The 11148-nt window shown below is 50.4% G+C and overlaps 1 protein-coding gene across 6 annotated transcripts in view; it reads right to left on the bottom strand.

Annotated features, from left to right (window-relative positions):
• The window catches only part of Rasl10b (RAS like family 10 member B), a 12436-nt gene extending 5853 nt beyond the window's left edge, over window positions 1-6583 (bottom strand). Inside the window, exons 1-4 of one of the 6 annotated variants that reach the window (XM_031353376.1) lie at window positions 5825-6008; window positions 5109-5211; window positions 4050-4126; window positions 2914-3270 (exon numbers count right to left, since the gene is read on the bottom strand). In XM_031353376.1, coding sequence (XP_031209236.1) covers window positions 2914-3129 — 216 coding nt within the window. In that variant the 5' untranslated portion in view covers window positions 3130-3270; window positions 4050-4126; window positions 5109-5211; window positions 5825-6008. Of the gene's footprint in view, window positions 1-2913; window positions 3271-4049; window positions 4127-5108; window positions 5212-5824; window positions 6013-6332 lie in introns of those variants that run through there. The other 5 variants (XM_031353379.1, XM_031353377.1, XM_031353380.1 and 2 more) reach the window with 5 other exon arrangements.
• Window positions 6584-11148: the final 4565 nt, after the last annotated feature.

The raw sequence follows: 11148 nt of genomic DNA, 5'->3' as shown, positions 1-11148 counted from the left end.
AAAAAAAACAAAAAGAAGAAGAGAAAGATGAGGAAGAGAAGGAGGAAGAAGACAAAGAGAAGAGTCACACGAGCATGATACTGCATTCCTTTAATCCTAACACTTGGGAAGTGGAGGCTGGAGGTTTAGGAGTTCAAGGTCATCCTTGGCTTTAGAAAAAGTTTTGGGTCAGTTTGAGCTAAATGAGACCCTGACTCAAAAACAAAAACAACCCCCCCCCCAAATAATAAGAATCCAAAACAGGCAAATGATATCAGTAGTTTTTTGGGGGGGCAGAGAAACATGAAAGAAAGCCTTAAATATATAGAAAAATGCACAACTTCATTCACAGTCGGGAATGCAAACCACAGATCACACTGAGAGCAACCTCTCTCATATTCTAGAGCAGTGGTTTCTCAACCTTCCTAATGCTGCAGTCCTTTAGTACAGTTCCTCAAGTTGTGGTGGCCCCCAACCATTAAATTATTTTGTTGTTCATTTCATAACTGTAATTTTGCTACTATTGTGAATCATAATGTAAATATCTGATATTCAGGATATCTGATGTGTGACTCTCCCAAAGAGGTCACAACCCATAGGCTGAGAACAGGTGCTCTAGTGCCAAAAATGGTAACGTTTTATAAGACACACAACTTTTAGAGAAGGGTCTCTGGAGATACCTTTTAAATTCTGTCCATTCCAGTAACTGACCCTGTAAATACAGTGACTCATGTACAAACCAACTTATGCAAAGGCTTTTTATTCATTTGGCACTGACCCAACTGGTATAAGATTGGAAACTACCCAATTGTCCAAAAAGAGAGGAAACCTCTTTGCAGTGGAGTTTTGAGTAGCCATGAGAATGACAATGTCCTCCAGATTGGGACAGGAAATAGTAGCTTTAGTTATAATTTTAAGTGTAGTGCCAGCCGGGCAGTGGTGGCACATGCCTTTAATCCCAGCACTTGGGAGGCAGAGGCAGGCGGATTTCTGAGTTCGAGGCCAGCCTGGTCTACAGAGTGAGATCCAGTACAGCCAGGGCTACACAGAGAAACCCTGTCTCGAAAAACAAACAAACAAACAAGCAAACAGAAGTGTAGTGCCACACACCTTTAATCCCACACTTGAGAGACAGAAGCAGATGGATCTCTTTGAGCCTGGTCTACATAGTGAGTTTCAGGACATCCAGGGCTACGTAAAAAGGCCCTGTCTCAAAAAACAAAACAAAACAAAACAAAAAAACAAAAAACAAAACAACATAACCACCACTACCACCCCGCCCCTGAAGAAGCAATGGCCAGGCTTGGAGGTGCATGTCTGTTATTCTGGCTACTCTGAAGACTATGCAAGAGGATTTCAAGTTCAAGACCAGCCTGGGCAACAGAGTAAGATCTTGCCTCTTAATAAAAACAAAGTAGAGGCCTGGGCTTATAGCTGAATGGTGGCATGTTGACTTAATGAGTGGAGACCCTGGGTTCTATCCTAGGCATCAAACAACCATCAAAACAAGACACAGAACATTGCAAGGGGGGTATTTTTATGTAAAAAGGAAGGTGAGTGAGAATGCAGCTTCTTACTTGAGTGTCAACAAATGATCAGAGATACTGGCCAGGGAGAATAAGCAGAGGATGAAGGAGCAGAGACAGGACACACTGCTCTAGGCCAGAGTTCAGGCATCTCAATTGCATCTTACCCATTCTAAAATTAGTAGAGATAAATACACAACTGAACTTAAAAAGAGTAACTTGGGCTTGCAGCCAGGTTTCATCAATGTTTCCACGTGGGAAGCAGAAGGTTCTGGCCTGGGACTCACCACCCTGACCTCTCAGGCACCCTGTGGAACAACACATGCTCACATGCTCAGATCGGTCTCAAGCATTGACAACAGGCTCAGGCTCAGACTCTGCTGAGTTCCTGCAGGCCCCAGCCTGAGATGGCTGAATTTGCTGTTGCTACTAGCCAGGGTCTCTGCTTACTCTGGCCAGAGGACTCTGCAGTGAGCAAAACACATCTGGGAGCTCAGCTTCCCCTGCAGTCAACTTTCTCTCAAGCCAAAGGTAGAGAGAGGTGTAGAGGCTCCGGTTCTAGACGCTGGGGAAAGGTGCCTGGGGGATGCAGGTAATGGGGACCTTTACATTTAACTGCAAGGGGACTAAAAGCAGTCCTGAGGAATAGGGTACCTGGAAGAAAAGGCCCTTGGGCAAGAGATCTGATTGGGGTCTCCAGAGTTGCTGAGAACACTCCTTCTCAGGTCTCAGTGTGTCCATGAGGCTGTGTGTCCTCCTCTCCTCTTCCCCTGCCCCTACTTTGCCCTTACATCACCTTCTGCCAGGCAGTGGTGGCACACACTTTTAATCCCAGCACTTGGGAGGCAGAGGCAGGTGGATTTCTAAGTTTGAGGCCAGCCTGGTCTACAGAGTGAGTTCCAGGACAGCCAGGGTTATACAGAGAAACCCTGTCTCAGAAAAAAAAAAAAAAAAAGACATCACCTTCCATGACCCCATACTCCCGGGTGGGTTAGACCCTTCCAACCATGCTGCTTCAGCTCCCTGGTCTCCTTCAAAGGCAACAGTCATTACACTGTATAACTGCTTCAGCTCCCTCATCTCCTCCAAAGGCAACATTCATTACATTGTATAATAACTGCCTGTTATGTTATGTTTTTTTCTCGCCAGACTATGAGTTCCTTGAAAGCAAATTTCCATATCTGATTTTGCTGACCATTCGGTCCTTGTGCCCAGTGCAGGGCCTGGCACACATTAAACACTCATCAGACATCTTCTGAATTCACTAGCACACAATGAACACTTTCTTGTGATGGCTTTAAGAAGGGAGGCCCAGGGTGTAGTGTAGAGCTTCTGACTGTGTGGCCAGAGCTGGGGAGGTAGAGTGTAGCCTCCCTTTCCCCATTGCCTGTTGCCCAAGGGGGCTTACCTGCAGTGTGTTGACAGGGAAGGTGCTGATGGGTGGGAAGTCCAGGATCTGCAGGTCGTGCACATGGCCATTCATGACCACAGCAGGCAGGTAGAGGCGGCGGGTGGTGGTGGGCACACAGACCTCGCTGAACTCGTTGTATAAGAATTGGCGCACGATGGCACTCTTGCCCACACCTCGCGCCCCCAGCACGGCCACCCGGTAGGTGGAGACCATGCCTCCCGCCCCACTCCGCCACCTCGTCCTTGCCTGGGGCTCCTCCGGGCTGCATATTCCAGGGGCTGGGGGCTCAGCCACCGTCAGGACCAACCATTGCTCCCTCTGCTTGCCTGTGGCCCTCTGTGGCCACCACCTAGACTGGGGGACAAGAAGTAGGGGGGTGGCTCAGTTCTCTGGCTTATCCCTGGACCTGGGCTGAACTTTCCCACCACTACATCTTTGCTAGACAACCCCCCCATTTTAATCTATCCCCAAGTTCTTCTCCTTTCTTATCCACTCTTTTTGCAATCCTCAATTCTTCGCACACTTCACTGCACAGCAGAGAGAGCACTAGACTTGGATTTCAATTCCAGTCCCAGCCCCAAGCCTGGGACAAGCATCAGCTCCTCTCCATCTCATCCTGAAGAACAAACACACTTTAGTGGATGCCCTCTTAGCATCCTCAGGGGAGGAAACTCCTTTTTATACAGAACCGCTCTCATATTCTGGACATCCTAATTCTGAGACTCTCGGGAGGTAAGTGCCCACAGCAGCCTCCAGTTACCAAGATGACCTAAAATGCCCCCAGCATTTCCCAAAGTCCCACTGAGCTAGATGACTGCATTGACTCCAGAGAGTAATACATTAGAGCACTGGCTGCTAGCCTGCCCACACAGTTATCCTCGGTCAATACAATGCCCCTAAGGGAGAAGTATTCCTAATTTGCACTTCAAAGAAGTTCCTTGCGCTCCAAACCACAGAGCTAGGAACCTAAACTACTTCCTATCATGTTGCTTATCATGTTTAAGTGTAGTGACTCTAAACAGTGGTAAGCTATAAGCCGGGTCTGAGTCTGTGACTGCCCTTGGAGCTCAGGGGGCTGGCAGCACACGGCTGCCACCTAGGAAGGGGTTGGACTCTGGAGATGAATTCATTACCTTTCCACTTGCTCAGTTCCTGTGACTTTTAGAGCTTGAACACAAACCCCAGCTTTGATGAGTTTTAGCTGTAGGTCCTGTGGGTAAAACATCTGCTTGGGAGTCATGCTCTGCACATGTGTAGAGCGGAGCCAATAGCCCCCAAGACAACCTCAGTAAATCTCTTAGCTGGAAGGAGAAAACCCTCCTCCTGGGCTGAGTGATGACCCCCGCCCCCACTCCCTTTACTAAGTGGGTGCAGAGAGGTAGCTTACTGGGCTCTGATGGTTTTCATCATGTCATGTTTTCTTTCTCTCTGTGTGTTTTCATATATGCATGGTTCATAGCTGAATGCCCCCTGCCCCCCCACCCACCCAATAGGCTGTCCTGATTCACAACATTCAATCTACGATTATGTATGTATATGTGCACAATGGTAAATAAAGGGTAGGGTTTGGAGCAAGAACCACCAAGGTTTGATTCCCAGCTCTGCTATTTACTTAAAGGATGACCTTGGCCAAGAAACTTCATAGGTACTGTGAGGTTGTTTACGGAAAGCCCGGTGCCTGGCACAGAGTAGGTATTGCCATGAACAGTGGCTACTGGTCCTCTCAGGTTTTCCCAGACACTCAGTTGAATCTCCTGACAAGCTAGGAATGGGTCACTATCTATAGTTGGAGGGGCTCATAAACTTGTAGGGTGTGTACCTGGGCATCCACGTGCATGTATGTGATGCCTTTCATTTTACTGAAGAACAAAATCCATCACCAATAAATCAAGACCCAGAGATTTCAGGAAGGAAGCCACCTTAGCTAAGCCTAGGACTCTAACCTCATTTGTGCCTCATGCACGTCCCTTCTCCAACAGGTGCTCATCTGAGCCTGCTCCCTACCAAGACAAAACTAACCCTCCCACCACACACGTCCCTTCAGGTCCTTAGGCCTCTGGGGCATCCCTGGATGCTGCCAGCTTGGCAAAGAGACTCAGCTGGGTTAATTACATAACAGCTCGAGCAGGTGGGGATGGGGGAGTTCTGGGCAGTAGGAGAGGGCAAAGAGCAAGAAAAGAACACGGACTCACTCTGGGTGTGGCGAGGTTGCAAGATGTACCCTATCTGCAGATTCTCAAGCCCCAAAACCAACTCTTTCTGAGTAGTAGCAGAAACGGGAAAACCAGGTACAGTCTGGGAGTCAAGAAGTGGATACAAGAACAGCCCCCTATGCACTGGCCAGCCTCTGGAACTACCAGGCCTAAGAGTGGCCCTGTCCCCAACTCAGAGGGGACAGATGCCCCTTCAGTTCTTCCCAGGCACAGGTCCTGAGTCTAAGGGGTTTACTAAGCCCACATGCCTGGTTATGTGGGGGTGAAAGGTCTGTCCCAGGAAGCAGGGCCCAGGTCCCCTGAGCTTCCCCAGGGCCTGCATTCTGCAGTGAGTCTGCAGGCAGTTCCCGGCAAGAGCCTGGGGTCACACACTCGAGTCACAGTCTCTTTCTGGTCCCTTCCCCCGGCCTGGACACCTTGGGTCTCTGCCTCACACTGGGAAGGTCAGGGGTTCTAAGGATCCTAAAGGCCGGGTCGTACGTTCTCGGATGGTGTGTCCCTACCACGTCCGCGTGGGGGTGGGGGCGCCGGCGGTTGCCGGGCTCCCAATGACCCGATCGGTAGCAGGTGTGGGGGCTACAGGAGCCCCGCTGGGTGCCGGCCCCAGCTCCACTCCCGGTGCCTCTTGCCCGCCGCCCCCTCCCCGGGATTGCCCCTCACCCCGCGGTCGCCCCGCTCCTCCTCCTCCCGCTTACCCGGGGCCGTCCCGGCTGCCTGCCCCCTGCCCTGGCCGGCGCGGCCGCGCTCCCCCCGGGCTCCGGCGCTGCCTTGGGCTCCCCCGCCCGGGGGGAGAATGAGGGGCGCCGCCCGCGGCCCGGGCGCGGCGGGCTGGGGCGCGGGGGGCCGCAGCACTGAGGGTCGCTCAGCTGCTCGCCCTGCGGAGCGCGCCGCCCCACTCGCGCCGGCGAAGGGGGAGGCGGGCGCGGGGGGTTCCGCTGGGTCCCCGAGCCCGACGGATTCACTGGGGCGCCGCGGGACCAGTTCCCCAATCCCTAACCTTGACCTTCATTCCTCCCCTACGCCCCCCACCCGGCCCCCGCGACTCTCCCCTGGAAGAATGTAGTTCGAGCCTGGAAGGGTTGGGGGCGGGGACGAGAAAGGCCCCGGAGCCTCTGCCTTCATTGCGACTCCCTTCCCTCACAACCTCGCACCCTCGGCAGGGCTCGTCCCCTCCTCCCCACGCTCTGTCCTTCTGACCCTTACCGATACAGTCAGTCAGTGACTGGCAGATGCCCAGCGTGTGTCCTGCCCTGGGTGCTGGCATCCAGATTCTTGCTCTTCCACCCCTGAAGGACGGAGTAGAGGGTGGTCACTCTCACCCTTCACTGCGGCAGGGAACAGCAGGCCAGGCTAGCGCCAAGCATAGTTGGTCCCCTGCCAAAGCATGACCTCCACTCCTCTAAGGCTGCGGATCCCTCTCCTTTGTGAGATTCCAGCATTTGCCGGGCTTGAGGGCGCAGTTTCCTCTTGTATTCAATCTAAAATAGTCCTCACCAACATATTTTTATCAGTAGGTAACATCCCAATGTGGTAAGAGCTTTGCCTAAATCCCCAAGTTAAATGCCCACAACATTCCACGAAGGAGTTTGTTTCCCCCATTTTACAGATGAGATCACTGAGGCTGAGAAAGGAGGAGTAACTCCCCTTACTTAAATGCAAACTGGAATACTAAGGCTGTGTCTCTAGCCGGGCAGCTTTGCTTCAGAAAAGCTCAGCAGAGGGCTCACATAGTCCAGTGGAGAGGCCAAAGACAAATTCCTTTGTGAAGTCAAAAGGTGTCTTAGTGGGCAAAGCAGGCAGGCCACATTAGAGAAGTCAGCTGAGGCTAGGAGCAATTGTTGGGTCTGAGAGTCCAGAGACCTGACAGAATACTTCAGGCTGGAAGAATGGGGTCAGAAGAGGCTGAGAGAGGTTAAGCCCTTCTTGACTACTTCCTGTTCCCCTAAAAGGGTCTCAAAGACCCCGTTTTACTTTTCTTGTTGGTGTGGCAAGTACCTGACAAAAGTGACTTCATTTTGGCTTATCACAATAGATACTATCAATGTGGCCATGAGGCAAAGCAGTGGGCACGTGAGGTCCCTGGCCCTGTGCATGCAGCCTGGGAGCAGAGATGCACGCTAGTGTTCAGCTCAAATTTCAGTTTCCCTTTTTGCCTTTTTAGTTAGTCCGTGGGATGGTGCTGCCTGAGATTCAGGTGGAATACCCCCTTCAGTTAAACTTCTCTGGAAACATACGGACATGCCCAAAGATGTGTTTCCCAGATGACTTCAACTCTGGTAAAGTTGACAAGGAAGATTAGCTCTCAGAGACCCAAACCACCCGGAGTGTCCACAGTCCTGTACTGGGCAGGCAAGGGCCTCTGAAACAGTGCACCACAGCCGGGCATTCAATGTTTCTAGAGTGATGGGGAGAAACAAGCCTGGTATCCATCCACCAGGGGTTTTCCACATGGGACTGGATCCTCCAAAGTTATTACCGTGGGTTCCAGCTATCTCGTAGAGCCCACTTCCCTTCTCCCTTTGGGCTCTGTGTTTTGGACATTTTTTTTTTCCAAATCTTGTCCTCATCTCTGTTGTATAGAAAGCATGGTGGTCATACGACTGTGCTTCCCAGTCAGACAGCCTCATATTTGACTCTAGTCCTGCCCTGTACTGTGTGACTGAGGCAAGAAACCTGTGCCAGTTGAAAGATTCCAGGCCTTTCCATCACCGGTGTGGACAGGACCTAAATGAGCCTCGGTGTGTGAAGTCTTCATAATACCTGGCACGGAGCCCCAGTGTGTGCTCATCTCTCTCAGGATGAACAGCACTGTGGGAAAGCATTTCCATTTATTCTAGGTGGGGCCAAGAGTTGAGATGTGGGTTTGAGAAGGGCTGGAGCAAATGCTGGAACAAGATTAGGACTGGGAAGGTCAGGGCCCCCTCTCTCAGAGGACCACTTTGGGGCTGGGTGGAAATCAGATGTGGCTGGACCCAAGGGATTCCAGAGGAGTCACTGACATCCCCCTTAGCTTGATTCAATCATCCAGGACATTCTTTCCTACTGCATTCGAAAAATCTTTCACCCTCATCTTGCCTGAGGATGCAGGCTTTCTGTTATTCCCTCAGGACATAGGTACATTTCAGCTGGAGGGGGACTAGAAATAAGAAACCTAGCAAGGCTGTCCCTACAGATTATGGAACCTCATACTGGCCTTCAGTGGTATGTCATTTAAAGCCTTGCTTTTCTTTAAAAAACGACAGCAGTAGTATCTTTATAAAATGGTACGTTTGCCCGAATTTAAGTGAACTCATTTTGCTTTGCTGAGAGCTGATTTGAGCCTGTTTACTCTCCTCTGTCACTAGAAATAACTCTGCTGGGAAGGTTCAAAGGGTTTGGTCCTTTGATCTGTCTGGTCCTGAGCCTCTTGTGGCTGTGGTTCACCTAAGGATACCTGGTGGCTGAGATGCAAGTTCACAAACTCAGGTTCTAGGCAGGCCACTATGTATGCCCCCTGTAACATCCGGAGCCAGGGCATGGAAGGAGACAAGGGTCAGGCCCATCCCTGTCCTACCGAGGACCCTCACAGGAATATCAGAGGCTGGCTGTGAGCAGGTCGGATGAGTGGCAGGACAGCCAGCTGATACTGAGCTTTCACCCTCCCATTCTCTATACCAACAGTGGGGGATGGGAGTCACACTTTAATTCAGGTATTGGGGTTCTGCCTTGAGGATGTGATCCTAGAGATGGCAATCTTGTTCCCAAACAATGCTCACAAAGCAACAGCTCTTCAGAGCTACTTCTCCAACTAAGAATCTAGGTCTCCCCACCCCACCCCCACCCCCAACTGAGGCTTTCCCTTGTTGGCAGCATCAAGAACAGCAGAGCAAAAGCTAAATGAGAACTGAGAAGGCAAGTTCAAAGCCAACTTGAAACTTTTCAAGAAACATCCTTGTTGCTAATACCATGTCTGGGGGCTGGCTGGGATTCTAGGATTACTGTTCAGGAGATAGAAATGGGTAACAACGGGGGAGGTGTGATTTTTCCCAAGTGCCATACAAGCTATTAAAATAAACAGGCTCTTGCTTCTTAAAGCTGAGGGTGGCAGGGAAAAATCTGGGTCCAAGCAAGACCGGAAGTACTAAGGGATGCAGTGGGAGGAAGGCCTGGACTGCAGGGTCCTCAGAAACAGCATACCTGAGGCCCATTCTAGGGGTAGAGGACAATGTAATCTCAGGTTTAAGTGTCAGGGTGAGGGGTCAGCTGCTCAGAGCAAATGGCTATCTCAGGACTTAGCAAAGGTGGATGTAGTGAGTAGGAGGGAGAACCTTCTATGGCGTGAAAGAGGAAACTGATATTGTAGTTAGATGTGGTGCCTCATCTCCCCTGAAAAGCAGGGGGTGAGTTGAATAATGATGAAGGACTGAAAGCACACCATGCCTCGGTCTCATTTTTTAATGCCCTCTCACCGTCCGGTTCCCTTCCCTACAGGCTCCTATTCCTCTCCCAGAGAACCTGTTCATATTTAGCTGCAGGCAGCAACAGAATGGCGCCCGGACGTGGGGCTGGGAACGAGGGAATAATTAGAAAGCAACGCTACCTGGGTGAAGCTTCACAGGAAACAAATAAAAATGGCAATTTTGCCAACACAGGTAAGTTGGGACTACACTGGCCCGGTGCTAATCTCACTTAAGAGTTTGGTAGCAACTGTCAGGACTGGAAACTTCAGTTAGGCAATCGCCCATAGTCAAAGAACTATACTTAGGCGGGCAGGGTAGGGCATGAATAAATAATAAAAAATACATAATAGCAAAATGTAAAAACAAAAAAAAAATGAAAAGCAGGGGATGCTGAATTCAGATGAGCAGGGGAACAGGATAAGCAAGTGCTGTGGCATGGAGTGCTTTACCATCCTACCATGACAATGCACAAGTGCAGATGAACAGGCACAAGCCTTTCCCCACAGTGAGTCCGAACTGGCTCAATATTAACCTTGGGTATTATTTTTTTAAAAGTGCCCGTGTGTGTGGGGGCACAGGAATGCGGTAGTGTGTATAGGTCAGAGGGCAACTTTTGGGAGTTGGTTCCAGTTCTGGGGACTTAAATCAGATAGCTAGGTGGCTTTACCACTGAGCCATCCCACACTCGCTGTGACTCACTGATTAAACATGACAGCTCTCCGTGTGACTTGTGCACCTGAGCTGGCTCCATGTTTGACCATCTCACAGACAGACCTCAGGACTGCCCTTCAAATGCCTCTTTTCCTTTCCAGGGTTTCCACTGCAGTTTGGAATCCCAGCAGAGAGCCAATAGTTGCCAAGGGTAGTTCATTGTCTAGACACCAGAAGCACTGACTACGGTCCCAGTGCTATAGTCTCCAAACTCTATCCATACTTGAAATATGCAAGGACTTGCCCAAGGGCTCCTTGATGTTCCTCTATGCTCTTCCCCTAGGGGCAGGCTATGGGAGACATCAATGCTGTCAGCTCAGCAAACCACACAGGTGCCCCAAGCAATACAAGTAGTTATGGACTCCGTGGGATGCTTTCTTTAAGGCAGTGGCTATCCTAATTTGCTTGGGAACATGTAGGCCCTGGGTTCAAAAGGCTTTTGCACCAGAGTGCACAGGTACCGTGTAGCAGCTCAGCTATGCGTCTGTCATTGGTTGTACTGCAAGATACTGACAACCCAGGGGGGATGGTCACTGCCATTCTACCTAGTGTCCCAGGAACAGCCCAGAGCGAATCTCCCTATGTACACTTTCCTGAAGTTGAGACCTGAACAAGTGGGTTCCTGATATAAATACTTTTTTCTCACTTCTAATTTCAACTGGCTGAACTCCTTGGGAGGGCTAGGGCCATTAAAAAAACAAAACAAAACAAAAACCAACGGTTACTACAGTCCTTTCTCTAGCCAGCTATGAATTGTTCTGGGTGTGAGTCCTGGGAACAAAGTCCATACCACAAACTTTATTTTGTGTAAATGAGTTTATTGATGAATACACAAGGTAAAGGCTCCCCAAACCCCACCCTCCCCAACA

Source organism: Mastomys coucha, unplaced genomic scaffold, assembly GCF_008632895.1.
Source record: "Mastomys coucha isolate ucsf_1 unplaced genomic scaffold, UCSF_Mcou_1 pScaffold5, whole genome shotgun sequence".
Classification (NCBI taxonomy): domain Eukaryota; kingdom Metazoa; phylum Chordata; class Mammalia; order Rodentia; family Muridae; genus Mastomys; species Mastomys coucha.
This window is presented reverse-complemented; position numbering and strand designations above follow the sequence as displayed.